At 40.5% G+C, this 18,101-nt stretch overlaps 2 protein-coding genes and 1 long non-coding RNA gene across 3 annotated transcripts; 2 read left to right on the top strand and 1 right to left on the bottom strand.

Moving 5' to 3' along the window:
• Nucleotides 1-5: 5 nt before the first annotated feature.
• LOC108122326 (uncharacterized) lies at nt 6-14,193 on the bottom strand. Its single transcript, XM_017236875.3, has 4 exons — nt 13,711-14,193; nt 3,283-3,454; nt 3,090-3,211; nt 6-1,812 (listed from the first exon to the last, which is right to left on the bottom strand). The coding sequence occupies exons 1-4, from the start codon at nt 13,723-13,725 to the stop codon at nt 739-741; spliced, it is 1,383 nt and encodes a 460-aa protein (XP_017092364.2). The 5' UTR covers nt 13,726-14,193; the 3' UTR covers nt 6-738.
• Dpy-30L2 (Dpy-30-like 2) lies at nt 12,996-13,703 on the top strand. Its single transcript, XM_017236878.3, has 2 exons — nt 12,996-13,152; nt 13,215-13,703. The coding sequence occupies exon 2, from the start codon at nt 13,222-13,224 to the stop codon at nt 13,516-13,518; it is 297 nt and encodes a 98-aa protein (XP_017092367.2). The 5' UTR covers nt 12,996-13,152; nt 13,215-13,221; the 3' UTR covers nt 13,519-13,703.
• Nucleotides 14,194-16,162: 1,969 nt separating the features above from the next.
• LOC122322308 (uncharacterized) lies at nt 16,163-18,019 on the top strand. Its single transcript, XR_006246514.2, has 3 exons — nt 16,163-16,669; nt 16,732-17,112; nt 17,172-18,019. It is a non-coding gene; the product is annotated as an uncharacterized lncRNA (long non-coding RNA).
• The last annotated feature ends 82 nt before the right edge of the window (nt 18,020-18,101 follow it).

Here is an 18,101-nt window from a genome sequence, read left to right as displayed (position 1 = left end):
ATGAAATACAAATTTTTATTTTCTCATGAAATTCTTAAATATATACAAAATAATGTATCGCATTACTTGGCTAAAAGTTTCCAGGCAACGGGTGCTCATTCTTCAAAAATGAGCAGCTATTGGCCAAGAAACACGTATCGTTATCGGTATCGTTATCATAATCGGTTTAATCGTATGCTATTTGGGGCGAGAAGGGTATACCGAGGGTTGAACAGTGAGTTTTGTCTTTTTTATTTACTTTTCGTTAATATGGCAAGATTAATACATGAAACGATGTCTCCTTCCCCATCACTTGCTCAACATTTTCCGTTTTTTGTGCGGCAGTGAGTACCCCTAATGGTCCTATTTTATACGCTAATTGCACAAAGTTTCGATTTATAAATTAAGTTACATTTAAATGTGATTAAGCATTAAATTAATTAACACAGATGTCGTTTTCTTTGTGGGTGTTTGGGAGCGTGCAGGAGGAAAAGGGTTAAATAGGCAGCGTATGTGTCAGAGAAAGATAGAAAGAAAAGCTTTAAGCGTGGTTACATAACATATATACAGGTAAATATTATTCAAAAAGTGTCAGGTACGCAATATGTACTCTATTTGAGTTTTCCAAGCACTTGAGATTCATTTGCGTCTGAAACTTCCCCTGTGGTGTGTTGAGGTTCTACGGTTAGTTTTGGTGCCTCGTCTGGGTGAGTGGGTTAAGTGCAGCACCTTTCTCTATTCCGGATACTGGTTCCCCTTCTACTCGTTGACCAGCTGCGCCGGACCCGGCTCATCGAAGGGCGCCCCATTGGCCCCCACATACTGGTTGTTGTTCCTGTGCACGAAGCCCCTTCCAGGCGCTGCATTGTAGTAGACCACCCGTCGGATTCCGAAGGGATCCACGTAGCCGAAGCTGCCCGCCCGCTTTCCGTCCGACGGACTCGTCTCCTCTTCGTGGTACTGCTTGGGCAGCACATACCGGAATCCGTTCCGGGTTGTCCCAACGCCATCGTACCCGCTGGCCGCCAGTCCCTCCAAGTGATTGCTCTGGACGGGTCTTGGACGCAGGCGCCTGCGGTAGGCACTGGAGGGCAGTGGTGGCAGTAGAGCCGCCTCCAGGGAGTTCACCTCCAGGGGCGATTGCACCGGCGCGTAGTAACCGTATCCGGTGCTGGGAGCGGCAGTGGAAGAAGGCGAATACTGGTAAGGTGGCGCCACAAATGGCTGCGGCGTGGAGTAGCCATACAAGTTTCCGCCAGCAATAGGAGCCGGCGTACTCGAAACAATGCCTATGGGAGCAGGAGTTGGGCGGGGACGCAAGCGACGTCTATGAGCGCTCAAAGGCGGCAACATGTCCAGAGAAGGCAGGGAAGGTGGGCGCACTGTTGTGGAACTGATTACCGATCCAAACTGTCCATGGCCAAAGGCACGATCCGCCTCTGCATCGTATACATTGATGGCGTTCAGTTCCTCCTCGGGAAGTGGCTCAGCATTCGGTTGAATGTGGACCACAGGACCAGCAATGGTGGACAACACTTGATCCCTAGCTCGAGGCAACTCATCTGGGTAATGATCGAATCCAAGCTGCCCCTGGGGCTCAATCTTTGCTGCCTGTTCTGGCGGCAGATAATTGAGTTTACCCACACCAGTGTCTATGGATTCCAAAGACAGTGGCAGTGGTGGAGCCGGAGTGGTAGTGGAGGTGGTGCTGGATATGTAACTATAGCTTGGACGCTGATAGTTACCCAAGCTGTTAACCGAGGATCCAGAGGTGCCTCCATTGACCAGGACTCCTGATTGAGCTGGCGCTGCTTTTGTGGACTTAATAGCATCCTGAAAAAAAAAACCAAAAAAATTATAAATCGATCTACTAATATACCAGGGTATTCGGAGGAGTTTCACTAGGCATTACGCTCGAAAATAAAAATTGCCAAAGATATTTCCTTCTCTGGGGAGCCATATTGTGGCTCCATGGATTTTCGTAAATTTCGTAGATTTTGAAGGGGACGACATAGGAAATTTGACAAAAAATCTAAAAAAAATTATGCACTTAGATTTTGATGCAGATTTGTTAGGAATCTATAAACAAATCGTTTAAGGTATTCCGCTCAAGAATCGGATAAGAATTGCCAAAGATATAGCCTTCACTGGGAGCCATATTGTGGCTCCATGGATTTTCTTAAATTTTGAAGGGGACGACATGGGAAATTTGACAAAAAATCTAAAAAAAATTATGCACTTAGATTTTGATGCAGATTTGTCAAGAATCTATTAACAAATCGTTTAAGGTATTCCGCTCAAGAATCGGATAAGAATTGCCAAAGATATAGCCTCCTCTGGGGGCGATATAGTGGCTTCCGGCATTTTCGTAAATTTTGAAGAGGGACCCCATAGAAAATTTGACAAAAAATCTAAAAAAATGTTGTCCTTAGATTTTGATGTAGATTTGTGAAGAATCTAATAACAAATCGTTCAAGGTATTCCGCTCACGAATTGGATAAGAATTGCCAAAGATATAGCCTCCTCTGGGGACAATATAGTGGCTTCTGGAATTTTTGTAGATTTTGAAGGGGACCCCATAGGAAATTTGACAAAAAATCTAAAAAAAATTATGCACTTAGATTTTGATGCAGATTTGTTAGGAATCTATAAACAAATCGTTTAAGGTATTCCGCTCAAGAATCGGATAAGAATTGCCAAAGATATAGCCTTCACTGGGAGCCATATTGTGGCTCCATGGATTTTCGTACATTTTGAAGGGGACGACATAGGAAATTTGACAAAAAATCTAAAAAAAATTATAGACTTAGATTTTGATGCAGATTTGTTAGGAATCTATAAAAAAATCGTTTAAGGTATTCCGCTCAAGAATCGGATAAGAATTGCCAAAGATATAGCCTTCTCTGGGGACGATATAGTGGCTTCTGGCATTTTCATAAATTTTGAAGGGTACCCCATGGAAAATTTGACAAAAAATCTAAAAAAATGATGTCCTTAGATTTTGATGTAGATTTGTGAAGAATCTATCTACGAATTGTTTGTGGTATTCCGTTTAATTTCTAAATTCTTTAAAATTATCAACCGTATTCCTGTAAAGATGTTGATTTTACCTCAACAGCACGTCCCAATCCGACATAAATAGTCTTGGACTTTAAAATTCTGTAACCCTGTTTGTCAGCAATGTAATCCTTTTGGCGCAGATATCCTGCCGCGTCAATCCAGGCCTCAGTACCTGTGAAGAAAAAATAAAATAATGATTGTTTCAGTAAATTTTTAAAAATTTGTAAAGTCCAAAATTAGTACCTATAACAGTGCCATCCTGAAGACGCTTTTCCTTTCGAAACTGACCGCTGTCCGTCTGAAAGCGGAAGTACCGCTCTGGACCCTCGTCCGTCTGGATGTGATATTGATTGGCGCTGGGCGTCTGGCTTCCTTGTCCACCAGAGACGACTGCTGCCAGGGTCACAAAAGCCAGCTGAGGAAAGACAGAAAGAAAGTTTGGTTGATTTGCGAGCAAAGTGCTTCCAAAAGGGGGAATGGCTTCGGAGGATCGGGTATTTCTAACTAATAACATCCGCCGGCAACCAGCAGCTGCCCGATAAACAAAAACAGGCTGTTGACGGCTTTCCGGTGGGGTAACTTTTAGACACATTTAAAAAATATAAATAAATTTATGAAAGCAAAACTCGAAGTAACATAAATAAATTTATAGGAGAAATTATGATGCACATACGTTAAAACCGATCAACTTTCGTTGCAAAATATTCATTTTATTAAAGAAATACTCTTATAAGCTTTCTCACAGTGTATGTGGCACGTTTCAGAGTCAAGGTGACACTGGCCGGAGAGGAATCAATGGCACCAGATGCGGTTGTGCAACATTCAATGATCCGCGTACGGAAATGCGGCATGTGAAAGTGTTTTTCCCCCACTTCCAGCTAAATCAATAAAGTATCAACAAAGCCTAACCGGTTCACGTGGCGTATGCGTAATGCAGATGCCTCCATTTGGCATTAATTGTGGGATCGGCATGACTCTTTGGGTTTTCGACATGGCTCATGGTTAAGGCTGCAATTGAAAATTAAAATTCTTCTGCCAATTATTCTAATGGATACGAACCACCCGCACGTTTCAGCATTTACGCTTCAATTACTTTCAGCATTCCGTCATAAATTTCCAAATCCACCTCATTGTGGGAGTATCTGCTTAGCTGGCTAATTTCGGTTGCCGCTGACATTTTTATTATAATTTCGTGCTCGTTACTTGCTTATTATTATTCGTCTTGGCCCAACGCAATTTATAGCGCTTTAATTAATTGTTGAAACAAAATAAGTGAACTGAGAATGAACTTCCCTTCATAAAAGGGGTTCCCTCCTATACCAGATTTCGCCAAATTATTTCATTGATTTATGAATCTTATGACTAACACCTGTCGCTGTCTAAACAAAGCGATTAATCATATTTTTAAGGAGACACACATTACATCAGCACAGATATGTAAAAATATTTTTGTATTTAAATATAAGAACAATAAAATTCTTTTGAAATTCTTAATGAGTTAAAAAAAAATAAATATTTTATGCAAATATTTGTCAATCTCGTTAAGGTAACCAAAAAATATATATTTATGTAAAAATTGAAAAATAAGGAGATACTTCTTTCGGAAATGAGGGCACATCTTATGATGAAAACAAACAAAAAGTCTAGACACATTTTGTGGGAAAAATCAAATGACATCACCCACATAGGGAAATAATCAGTGAAAAAATATATTCCGGCACTTTCCCATTTACTAACCAACCAACAAACAATCAAACAAAAAAAAAAAAAAATAAACCGAAAAATAATAGCAAATTGCACTCCATTAGAGTGATATTCGCGTGTTGGAGTCATAGTTGCTATGACCATAAATACGAGTATCTACAACTTCGTATGAACAGATGGAGATTTATTTGATCGGCTAACGCAACGAAATAAATTGCTAGCAAATTATTGCGACTGTTTCCGTTGTGTTTTGGCCAAAAACGAGAGTAAAAGTGGCCATTGGCGGCTGGGGCGATCCCTCAATGAAATTTTCTGCCCCGATTTGGCAGTTATCCAACCGGTTGCCTCTTGGAGTTGCCTCTTGCTGCTGCAACATATGCTGCTGTTGCATTTGCAGCTTGCAGCTTGCATCTTACAGCTTGCATCTTACAGCTTGTGGCTTTAGTGTTGCGGTGTTTTGTGGTTACGTGAGAATCGCCCGAGATGACTCCCGATGCGGCGAACTCCTTTTGGGCGCGATCAAAAGTGGAAAATCACGTTTTCCTTGGCGCGAAATTTTGTTTACTTTATTGTCAGTTGTTGTTGGTGACTCTGACTGCTTGTCGAAACGGTAACAAAACAACAACACTGAGTTTCTTTCAGTTGCGCAACCAGCATCGCCCCCGCACTCTCTTATCCCGCAAAAGTATAACCTTTTTTTTCTTGTAACTTACGCAATCTAAAATTGCTCGGCTGACCCCAAAAAATCCCAAGAAAAAAAATAATCATCTGAACAAAGAATTCTGCAAATTGTTAGAAACAAAGCAATCATAATTCCCCATTGTTGTTGACCTTCGCCTGATCACAGTTCACTTTTTAATTAAAACTCACTTCAATTACGATCTGCGATCGTAGTTCGCTCCAAATTTACCAGCGATGATAAATGAAGCAAAGAAAATTCCAATTTTAAAGTGTGTGCCTGCATTCTGAACCCAAACAATAAGCTAATGAACCCCATATGGCCATTCAAATCGATTCCAGACATGGACTCATGGGGATTGGATTTGTTTTTGACCAATTCCGATTGGTTCCGATTAGATGGTTTTAATTTATTGTATATTTTTTCGGGGAGTGTTTTTGCATACGCGATGGGAGTGCATGTTGCGATCGCTATTTCCCTATTTAAAGTTTTATTATGTTGCGGCTGATGGCTGCTTCCGCCTGGGGGATGGGCGCCATGAATCATGTGGCATGAAAACCCAAAGAAAAATCCGCATGCAAATATTTAGTTCATGCGCCAAACGGAAGCTAAACTAGGGAAACATTACGCTTCTAATAAATAACAGTATGAATCATGTGATTAAATAATTTTGGGAATAAACATGGTGATTCATTTATTTAGACTTTGGTTTTCGGAGTAAAAATCAAAAGACTTAGGAAACAAACTTGTTGTGCGAGAGAAAAACTTTGCTATTTTAACTAAATTACTCAACTGTAAAAAAGGTCACAAACCCGGAAAATCATATTTAGTAAAATAACATCTGTTAATTTACGTTATTAGCACCAATTAGGAATCTACACCCATTAAGATGTTTCCGTACTTTTCAGTTGATCTAAGATTTTCGCACAATTTCAAAATTAATTACACCATATATGCAATATACTTGTCAGCCTGATCTTTGAAATTCGTCAGGTGTTAACCGAACCAAATAATAATTTCTAATTGCTCAAATTCCACACACGGCAGCCAAGCAAAACGCCAAACGTGAAACCCAATATTTCAGCTAATGAAACATTTCATTAGACACAATCAATTCCAAGAATGTGACTCGGCGGAAGCAACAACTATTGAATTACACTCGCAGCAGTCAAAAGATATTCGAGCAGGGGGGACACCCACACAAAAATAACTCAAAAACCAAGAGGGGGGATAGGAATACAAAAGGGGGACACTGACTGACAGCTTGCTGTCAGATTTCGAGCAAAAGCCCGCAGATTTTTGGCGGTGGGAAGCAGCTGACAAACAGCCGCAATCTGACATACAAAATTGTATTAAATTTCGTTAGTTGTTTGACTTTTCGTAACTTGCAAAAAAAAATAAAAAACAAATGTTTAAAAAACTTACAAAAAACTACAAGAGTAAAAGCAAAAAAGTGCTTGCCTTTTTCGGGCAACGATTTTTTGGCTGCGGCGTTTCCTGTTTGTCTTTGGAGCCCCACCAAAAAAACAACTGACAATATAGAAACTATATAGGAACGGTGTAAGCAGTTATACAATCCACTTGAATCTAATGGTGTCTATACAGCAACATGAGCCATGCCTTTGGGCCAGGCTCCAACTATGGCCATGCCGAGAGTGTGGGCTCTTAGAACCCGCCCCTGAGTTCAATATATAATTCATATAAACGCGACCACGCAGCTAGCTGCCTGTCTTGTTTGTCCCAGTCAAGAGCTATTCAATCCGATCAGTTGGGATCTGAACTGTATGCCGGTTGATTTACAGCCCCTGTGTAACCCAGTTTTTATTTCACTGGCCAGCTGCCGCTCGTTGCTAATCGCTATTTATAGGAACGAGAGTCAACTGCATTTGAAGAATATATGAATAAACTAATGCAGGTCTATAAACAGAGAAGAAGATAACCTTTTATACAAATTGCATGAATGATAAAAAAATATATAAGATCTTCTAAGAACTTACACCATACTAATTATTTAAAGAAAAAATCCAGTTTTCTGTTTTGCAGAATCTACCATTTGTCTAATCCCCCTCAAAAATTCCAGCAGCCACATTTTGAACCCCCACCCAGTAAGCCAGCTTGCAATTTATTGCATCATTTTTGAGCCGCTGCTGTGGCTGCTCTCCATATTTGTGGCACTTGGGGTGTGATAACCGAGTGAATAATTGAGCTGGTCGAGTGAGTGTTGCGTGAATATGAGTGTTGTAATGGCGCTGTGGATGTTACGTGTGAAATCCGCACATTTTTCTAAGCAGTCACGCATAGAACGAAAACAAAAACGAAACAGAACGGAACAGAACAGAATTGAAAACTATAAATGAAATGATAATCATGCAATTGACATGCATTGGGCGGCTGTCAAAAGAAATGTTCATCATTTAGAGTCATAAAAATTATTATAACACAAATGGCCATATGCTTGAAGCGAGCCGCCCAACCCGGCAAGGTCACTTAGAAATCAGAAGCGACACTCACGTAGGCGGACGAATCTGGTGGTGGTGCTGGAAATCATACATAGGTGGGGCCAGAGGTAGAGCTCTGAACTCCAATCAACGCATATGAACTCGCAGCTGGCAGCGAAGCGGCGCCAAAAGTTTTCCAACCGGGCGACACTTCCGACACTTTTCACTTTTGTTCACTCGACACACTTATTAAAGTTGCATAATAATTTACATAGTTGCATAACCAGAACGGGAGTTAAGTACTAGGCCAAGCATATATTTATGAAGGTTTTTATGGTTATTTGAATTTTATTCTTTAAGCTTAATGCATAGAGTTCTTATTTTGCATTAATCATTTCTATAAAACCTGATATTACATATTTTTGCAAGACCAAGAAAATATTAATGAGGTAATTAATTAGATTTTATTACGACTAATTTAATGGGCATAGTAAATTACTTTAAAAGCTGTAATTAAGTCTTTTAATAAAAGCATTAACTTTTAAGTACTCTCCAAACTAAATGCTTGTTTTTGTAAAGAATATTGCCTAATAATACAGTTGCTTAACAAGAATAGAAGCCAGACGGCATCTGTTCTGGGGCGTCTTTTGAGTCTTCCGACTGGGCTGCGCCCAATTTGTTGAGGCGTAAAGAAAAGAGAAAAAAATGGAAGTTTCTTTGAGTTTCTTGCGATTGGCGTTGGGTAATGCCCCGTGATGAAGGTCACCGGCTGCTGGAGCAGACGAAAAAGAAAGAAAAATGGAAGACTGCGCCCCGCTAACCAAGTGGAAAATCCACTTGATGTGGCACCAAACGGTGGCGTCGCCAACTCTGTGATTCATCCAACTATTATTGCCGCCACCTGACTTTGGCAAGTTCGTGTCTTAAGTCTTTTGTTTTTTCACCGATTTTTCGCTTCTCGCTTCGTCGCCAAAAATGTTTCCGCTATTTGGCACTGCACTTGGCACCGCAGCAGCTGTGGGAGCTTCGAAGCTTGGCTGCTCCACTTTGTCACTATTTTGATGATGGTGGTGGCCCAACCTCCGCCCCAGAAACGGTGGCCAATATAATTGAGTTCCAAAAGCGAAATGCTACTGACATTCGGCCCCAAAAGAGAGTGAAAGCTGCACGAGCATTGGAATCGCATTAAATTTCAGCTCAGCTGCGACTTCGATACGTCTTGGCCGTTGTTCAATGCTCGCTCGTGTTTTAATTTCGTGTTGTATAAAGTGTTGTGTTTTCCCGCCCGCCCCCTTTTACATTTTCATTGTCAGCGTGCGGGCATGCAACTGGCTGGAGGAGGCAAGCTCCCCAAATGCTAAAACGTATTTCATAATTGCGCCTGAGCTGGGCCGCCGAAGAGGAGCTCGACGAAGCCCAAAAAATAAAGCCAAATGCAGCACACACGAGTATTTATGTATCAAGCGAAATTAATCATAGTAATTGCCGACATTGGATTTGGCTCTCTCAGTCCATGTCGACGAGCTGCGTGTAAATGAACTCCATGGCTCTACGGCGCTTAAGTGCTGTGGGAAAAGCCGCATTTTTGGCAGCATTTTACGGGCGAGAGGCATGCCCCTGCCCGGGCGCCATCTGTGTCAGCGTTATATGCAAAAATGCGAGCTATGTGCGATAATTGGGTTTTACTTTCGAACTTTTACACAGAGGAAAATAAAATATTCTTTTCTTTATAAAATACTAGGTTTATTTTTCATATCAAAGTTTTACAAAACAAACCTCATGAATATTTAAATTTAATTTGAGTTTTATTTTTTTTGCTGTGCTTAATTGCCATTGCCACTGGGTTGGGAAAATGTGGAAAAAGGGCCAGGCCAGCTTAGCCGGCTGACTTTGGCATACTTTCGATGCCAAAGCGGATTGATTAGCATCTCACCCCGCTGTCCAGCTCCCTCATCTGGCATTCAACTCATACTCCATGCGTGGGACTCACTTATATGTATATATTTTCCTATTCTACCCGATAAACTGGCGACATTGTTCGTCGTCGCTGGCTGTCAGTTCTTGTGTGGGCAAAGGTGTCTCTCCGATTGTCTTTTGCTGGGCTGCAAGCGTGGTTGCCTCGTTTGCACTCTAACAACTGTGAAAAGTGTCAGTTGCCAAGCTCACCAGGTACCAGGTAGCTTTATGCACACTCAAATATTTGGGGCGGGACAGACAGAAGTGTGGCATGGAAATGGTATTTTAGGTCGAAGGATATTCAACCTACTCGTAAAGGCGAAAATTTATGATAATGGAGCTCCCCGCCCAGGTGTTGCAAATATTTATAAAATGGATTGCTGGTTTTTGCTCAAAAATGTTGCAGGAATCTTAACGAATTTGTTTTTTTCTCGTGGGTGACCTAATGGTTTAATTGCCTTTGCAGTCTCACCCAGAACATCTTCCCACATCACTCACTTCTGAGGTGACCCGCCGCCACTTAAGGCTGTGACCGCATTTGGATCCGCTTCCCATTCGACTGCAAAAAAATAAACAGCAGCTGTGTCTAATTTGTTAAAAAGCCCATTAAAAGAGTGCAAGATTTTCACGTTTCGTGTGAACCGCCATAGAATCGAGTGACCAGCTAAATTAGCCATCTCCTCTTGGCCAAGAAAATTAGGAATTGGGTCGGTCTGTGGGATAGAAAGATAGATCTCGATATGTTTGAGGAATGCGATCCGAAAAAGTTGCAGCATCATTGATGATCGCTGGCCAAAAAAAATGTTTATGACCAAATAATTTATGCGTGAAATGCAGAAAACAAAATGCGAAAGACAAAACTCTAGCGAATTAGCCGCCGGCAGGGGCGGGCTCCATTTGAAATGATATTTAATAATGGGTAATTGTGAAATGAAAAACATGAGAAACAGAAACAGATACAAAATCGGCCGCCCATATATCAATCCATCTGGGAGAGTTCGTCTCGGCCTGGAACTTGCATAATTATCGGTAGGGCAACTAATCTGTTTTTGGCCCAAAGCGAAGGTGAACCAAAGTGCGAGACAAAATGGCAAAGACACTTTGAATTCATTTCTTTCTCGCCGTCTCTCTCTCTGGTCGGCCTCCCCTTCTCTGTCTCTGCTTATCTGACTATCTCCCTCAAGGTCGCATATATAATAAAAGTAAAAATGTGGCAAGTGATTCCACTGCGCTAATTAATTCAGTTGCGCTAATTTCGCCCCGACTTTTGTTTCTTGGTTTTTTTGTTTTGAGTGCTCTGGAATAGGGTGTGATATATATGTAGATTAATTTTTACTTTTCAGAAACTCTGACCCACAAATTATACACTTTTTAATAAACATATGAATAAATTTAAATCAAGAAAGTTTTTAGAATGTTTCTTATTTTAGAGGTACTAGAGAATATATTGATAATTAAAAAAGTTAAAGGTTAAAACTTGTAACTTATGAAAAAATACAAATTAATGGTAAAATTAAAACAAATTTGTTTATTTAATAAAATATTTAAATTCTTAGTTAGTGTATAACTTTCTTCGTTATTAAAAAAATCTTAAAGCTGCCCTGCTTTTTATGGTTATTTTGTATGTTTTGGTCTTCATATTCCACTCAAACTGATTTGCATAGACCCAACTGGGTCTATTTTTTAAATTTTCTAGAGATTTGCGCAATTGTCGGCTGCAGTTGGGTCTTGTAGCCAAAGACCTTCTGATTTTGTTTTGATTTGTTGGCCCTTTTCCGTGGTGCTCCCTTGAAAGTCAAACCAAGCTAGCCCACGTGCTGCTGCCCACTTCAACAAAAAAGATACAAAGATACTCACCGAGTGGAGTGTATCTGAATAGCAAATCATCATCGGCGTCATCATCATCATCACTCAGCCAGTGAATGAGTAAAGACTGATCTGTCTAAGATGCCAGTGACCTTTGCGGGGCTTTTAATTTTCATTTCTCACTCATTTTTCTCGCTCCTCTTTGCTGATCGATATCTTCTGGTGGGGAAGCCAACATCCACCTTCCCCCCCAACCACAAATCCATCATCCGTGTAATGCACGATTTTTGTCGAAACCGAATAAAATGATTGAGGCCTCTGTAAAAACAGTTAGGGCAGATGGCCCAGACCCTCCACCCCTCCCTCGGGGACGGCTTGTTTTGACCGCTTCTATTCGTATTCAAATTTCTGGCAAAATCATCTCTAATATGGGTCAAAAACTACAGGTTTCTGGTTTCTCGCGAGCGAAATATGTGTTAATCGCTTCCCATGAATTATTCAATAAAATTCGTATAAACACACACATGACAAATGGCTAGAGGAAGGTGCGAGTGAGTGTGTGATTTACAAACGGCAATTAAGAAAAAGTGTTGCCAAACATAAGCAAACAATTTAGTAGGCAATTCTACACAGATTTTATAGCTTTTAGAACACGTTTACATGCCCCCCGCCGATCCCTAGCCGGTTGACTGGTTGGTTGGCTTATGAAATCGAAATTAGCAACAATTTATGCAACCTGCACTTGGTCCCCATTTGCCGGCAAGTGCTTAATTAGTTGGGGGAGCTACTACATACCTACATAGGTGTAGCCACTACTTTGAAGGCTGTCTCCCAAAACTTTGTTTGGCCCGTAAAACAAGACGGAGCTGTCAGCTGCCTCACATAAATTTTTTTCCGCCGAGGTCAAACAGTTATCTGTGGACGGAGGATTTATGACCCCACTAAGGTTGATTGAAATTCGAACCGCAAGTTATTGGGGGAATTTGTGGGAAAACTATGGGTGACATCATTGCAACTTTTCTATAGAACTTTGTTTAAAATATTAGCGAGGAAACGACATATAGAATCTATAACACAGATGCAAGGAAAGGAAAGAATTTTCAAATACAATATTAAAGTAGTTTAATTTTCGAAAAATATCAAAAATAAAAAAGAATAATACGAATAGTCCATATCGTAGGCTCTTCTAGGATTTCTAAGAGAAAACTTCCAACAGGTGAGTGTCTCTTTTAAGACCTTCTAACCAGAAATACTATTACTTTTTTTTTTCTCTCTATTTTGGGAATAAACTTTAAATGTTACCAGGTCCTTTACCAATATGACTAAGCACTTTCTTTCTTCAATCAAGTAGTCTTTCTCTTGCGTACTGATCGAAGTAGGCTTTGCATCAAATGTCATTCTATAGAAGGAATGAACATTTCGTTTTTTCACAGTACTCCACTAGTATTCAACGTGTTTAGATCTCAACTCGCAATCATAAAACAAAAAACAAAAATATATTTATATATATTTTATTTCTAAATTGAAAAAGTAAATTCATCAAAATAAAATCTAAAAAAAAATTGTGACTAATAAAAGTGAAATATTTACAGCTGAAAAATGCCTTATGGAGAGGGAAGTATTAACGCGGGAGCTGGCGGCGACATGGGCAAGGAGAACGCCTCGGACTTTTCGATGAACGGGCCCGCCCCATTCGCTGCCTGCCGCAAGCCCCGCCCGGACGCCAACTCCTTGAACGTCCGGCAGTATCTTGACCAGACAGTGGCCCCCATTCTGCTCCACGGACTACAGGCTCTGGCCAAGGACCGACCCAGCGATCCGGTGAGCTACCTGGCCACCTACTTGCTGAAAAACAAGAACCGATGCGACGAGATAAATCCAGAAGAGATCCAGTGATCCTGGAATGCTTCACAAACACAAAGTTAGGCCCTTAACAAAGTTTTGAGGTTTTTTCCTTCCAAGTTTCTGTCAAACACCGATGTACGCTAATTTTGTTTGTCATATATTTTTTGCACTACCGACTTGTACACAATTTATCGCTGATGTAAGCTGGCTAAAATAAATGTAAAAAAAATATGAACAACTTACCAGCCAAGACTTCATTTTAATCGAGCACTCTTGGCTTTCAAAATTTCTGATTTAATTTCCAATTTATCTGCCGTTGCCGTTGATTTTCACGGCTCTGTTCACACGCACAACAAATTTCCGAATTATCCCTCAGCTATTACCAATTTTGGCAATTTTCATTATTGGTAATTAGCCAAAGTAGAGAGCAGTCTTGAAGCACTGGCTCTCAATTAGTTGAGGCGCCAGCTGTTTTGGTTTTTATTTAATTTTCTACTATTTTTGTTGTAACTTAAAAACACTTCCGATTGCAGCCCACGCTCGTTGCAATCGCTTTTGGTCGGTTTTGAATTTCGGTTCGGGCCAGGTTTGTCTTTTGACTTCAACTCGCGATCGTGTCTGCTCGGCTGGCTGGCTCGTTTGCCACTAAATTCGCGGCCCGCTTAGTTGACGGTTTAAAAACGTCGAATTCAAAACTCGGGCTCGGCTCAAAAGCCCCCAGCTTCGAGCTTCGTTTCTGTCGGGGTGGTTCGTATGTTTTTTTGAGACTACTATACTTTGTTTTTTGTTAGTTCTACTACGTTGGCGCGGCGGCTTCTGCCAAGTAATCTACTTTTGGGCCAAGTAAGCCGATTTTCTCGGCTTGGGCCCACCCGCAACTGTCACGCGTCAAAAATCGAACTTGTTCCGGCTGGCTACATGGGGATAGAATAATTGATTCTAATTGTCTGGTCCAAAGATCATACTTTACTGATTCATTGCACCGAGCCATCTTTTTTTCTGGGCCAAGCCAAGACCGAGTGATAAATATTCATATTATGTACTTCAGGTGCTAAGCGGTTTGGTTTCGAGTTCGTTTTCGAAAGGGTTTTGCGGAGTGGCCTTGGTATGTTGGATCTTGAAGTGCGAAGCGGGTTCAATTTGAAGTGGAGTTAGATAACTTCATGTCTCGGCAGTTTCCGATCTGTTCAAAAATTATTAAAAAATGCTGCAGCACCGAGCGAGATCCAATAATCAAGCTATCTAAAAATATAAAACTCTCCAGGCAATTCGTCTTTTGAATCAATTATTTTTTTTTTGTTTATTTTGAAAATGTAAATAATTGATAGAAAAGGGAGAAAGGCCAAGTGCAAAGCTTTTAATACCCTTCTCTAAAGGGGAAGGGCATTATCTTGTAAAAGATTAAGATTTAATAAAAGATTGAATTTGCAAAAGGTCTTACTTTTCATATAGCTATTATATTTTAAGCTCATACTTCTATAATTATAATCATTAGAAGCTTAAGGTTAAGGTTAAATATTATTTTAAATGGAAGGCATTAAATAAATAGAAAATAAATATCTTTGTAGTGGAAGTAATTTTGTTTTTCAAAGTTACATTTTCAAAAATCAAAACTTGTTGTAAACAAGATTTTATGGCCATATTCATAATCCATTAGAAGCATATGTAGAAAACAAAGGCAGCAACCAAAACAAAACAACCATTGGCCCATCCCACACGGATAATAAAAGTGTCCGGCATTTGATTTCTTGTGGCATATATCTAAAGCCATCTATATCTATGTATCCATCTCAGAGCTCGCCTTGTGGCTCGACTTAATTAAAAAATCAAAGTTGTTGTAATTATTTGTCTCGGCTGCAAAAAAGTGTCTGTCTCCCCGTCGAGCGGCACTCGATGGTATCGCTGGAGGTATGAGGTATGAAACAACAGCTCTTGAGATCTTAAGACCCGAAAGTGGAGTTGCAAATTGAACTTGCTTTATTTTGGCGCCACAACTGACTGCTTTAAAGTGCGTGGGCGACTTGGCTCGAATTGAATTGGATTTGTTTGTCTAATCGAGCACCGTACTCCAAGGTCTTTGCTCGTTTCGATCTTAATATTTTGCAAATCGAGCCTATATCCGATGCATTTGATGCCGATGGCTGACGTCATTGCCTCGAAAGCGAAATGTAGGGGATATGGATAAATCAGCGAACATTCCATGAATAATCATAGACGAGCGTTGGAAATATATGTACCCATATATTTGCCAGCTAATTCAATAAACAAAACTAAAAAACACAGTGCGATTCAATTACAAATGCAGCTCACAGCGTCTGGACTTTGACTTTGACGACCCACTGTGCGTATGAGCGACGCGGAACAAAACTTATTTGATTTTCTGTTTGGGGGATTTGTTTTCGGTATTGGATTATTTATGCGTTACATGCAAAACACAAAACTAAATTTGAATATTTCACATGACGCATACGGGTGACATGCTTGTCTACAGAAAATGTCAATCCAAACAGAAGCTGGTTTCATTTAAATTTTATGGTTTTAGGAAATTGGAAACTATTTTTATAGAAATTGTTGGTTTTACAGAGAGTTTAAGCTTTTAATAGGTATTTTTCTTTAAAATACTAACTTAAAATTAATCAAATTATATATATTTTCCCTCAGTGGACTCTTTCCCCTACGAATCCTAGACAATTGAAATGAAATTGATTGAAATGCGATTAGCAAAATGAATATCAAACTGCAGCAGCAACAACAGTCACCGACTAACGCTGAAAATGTTTTGTTCAATTGAATAATCACACCTATGACAGGTAGTGTAACGAATGCCGAGCTAAGGGTAATGATTTTGGCATATCGATCGATTCAGCAAAACCGATCAGTAGGCTATTTTTATGGCCCCCGACTCCGACTCTCCGGCTTCAATTGTCTTTTGGCCATTTTCCTGCAAAGTCACGAAATTTGTATAGTGCTTTGACAATTTTTTGTTTATTTACTTTATATAATGCAATGAGATAATCAAGGTGTTGTGTCACTTTTAAAGTGTACCCATTTCGGATCAGGTGTCACCCTATATAATGCCTAGATCTCTATGATGATCTCAGCGATAAAACTGTGAAAGTTCTAACTTTTAAAGAAGAATCCCCCACGCAATGCCAGCATTAAATGGAGTCAGTCATGGTGCTCCACTTTGGATTTTTAAAATGTATATATAAGCATACATATTTGTTTTTTGTTATTTTTTAACAGCATGACCTACGCTAATAGGGAAGAGAAAGAACTAGCGAAAAATAAACTAATTTTAGCAGTTGCGACATCGCCAAAATATCAGAATATCGAGCCAGAACCAGAGCCAGAGAGTCCAAGTCACAGCCAGGGGCATCAAAAGCAACAACAAAAGTTCGCTGAACTGCACAAAAGCTACAAAATATAATAATAAGACAAAGCCGGGCTTCATTAGCCCTGGCCATCATCATCTTGGCCAAAGAAAGCAGCTGCCGAAGATTCGAACGGACAAAAAATGCACACAAATCAACGTTAGAATTTGGAATTCCATTGGGAACAAAGCGGAGAAAGATGGGGAGAATCCGGACTCCGTGGATTGGGGTATCGATGAATTCCTGGTATAGCCCATAGCCCATCGCCTAGGTAAATTGACTTTTTATAGACAGTGACAACAATTAATTATATTTTAATATGCTGCGCAGCTCTATCGCCCGACAACGACAGCTTATTAGTTTATAGTATCAACAATACAAATTAAAGAACCCCACCACCATCGTAACCCAACCTCGAACCCGAAGCGACCTCGAAGAAAGGCCGCCGCAGAAAGTCATCGAACTTTCTCCCTGTTCTTTCGACAACTAATTTCTATATTAGGTGTCACGGTGTTTGGCTGTCGGTGGCTCAATTAATTACCTCACCATCACCGATCATTTATAACTCACGGGAGTCTGGGGAGTCCAAGTCGCTAGCCAGAATTCATCCTCTAATTTGTTACAATTTGTAAAGTGGGAAATCTAGCGGAGCTCCCAGGGCGCAAGGTCAAGCACACAATCACATAACAAAGTTGCCAACTAAATTGCCGTGACAAGTGAACCTCCCCTTTGGGCCCCCTGCCAAAGTTTGAAGCTGAGAAACCCATGGAGAACCTGCAGGGAAAAGAACATACCCGCGAGTCATACAATCGCGTGAGTCTTCTCATAGTTGGCCAATTCTCCTTTGTAAGCGGCGGTGACATGCGAACAGAATGGTTATGGACAGAATGGATGGTGAATGGCGAATTGTGTCTCTTGGCAGCCACTTTCCAGCATCTGAGCTGTAATTAATAGCAGCTTACGACTTAGCCGCAAATTAACCGCATGATGGAATCGTAGGTGTCGCCAGCCAGCTCCCAGACGGTTTCTTGTGGGCCGAACACAAGACTGACCCCATCCGGGAGAGCTGTGAAACACTCCTACCACTTCCCCTTGACTTTACAATGGTTCGTTAAAAGCTTCCGTTCGATCGAAGGCGTTGGTCTTGCCAGGTTGGGTGAGTGGGAGGTTCGGTTTATCACCAAGAGGCTTAAGCTTTATTAAAAAATTAGTCATTGATTCTTGGAGTTAACACAGTTTTTTAAACACCCACATAACGTT

Source organism: Drosophila bipectinata, chromosome 3L, assembly GCF_030179905.1.
Source record: "Drosophila bipectinata strain 14024-0381.07 chromosome 3L, DbipHiC1v2, whole genome shotgun sequence".
NCBI lineage: Eukaryota > Metazoa > Arthropoda > Insecta > Diptera > Drosophilidae > Drosophila > Drosophila bipectinata.
The sequence above is the reverse complement of the archived record's forward strand: the minus strand, read 5'-3'. Positions and strand labels throughout refer to the sequence as shown.

Coding starts and splice junctions, on each gene's coding strand:
- Dpy-30L2 (XM_017236878.3), top strand. CDS start 13,222: ATGCCTTATGGAGAGGGAAGTATTAACGCGGGAGCTGGCGGCGACATG.
- LOC108122326 (XM_017236875.3), bottom strand. Junction 3,212..3,282: donor TCAGGATGGCACTGTTATAG/GTACTAATTTTG, acceptor TTTTCTTCACAG/GTACTGAGGCCTGGATTGAC. Junction 1,813..3,089: donor GATTGGGACGTGCTGTTGAG/GTAAAATCAACA, acceptor TTTTTTTTTCAG/GATGCTATTAAGTCCACAAA.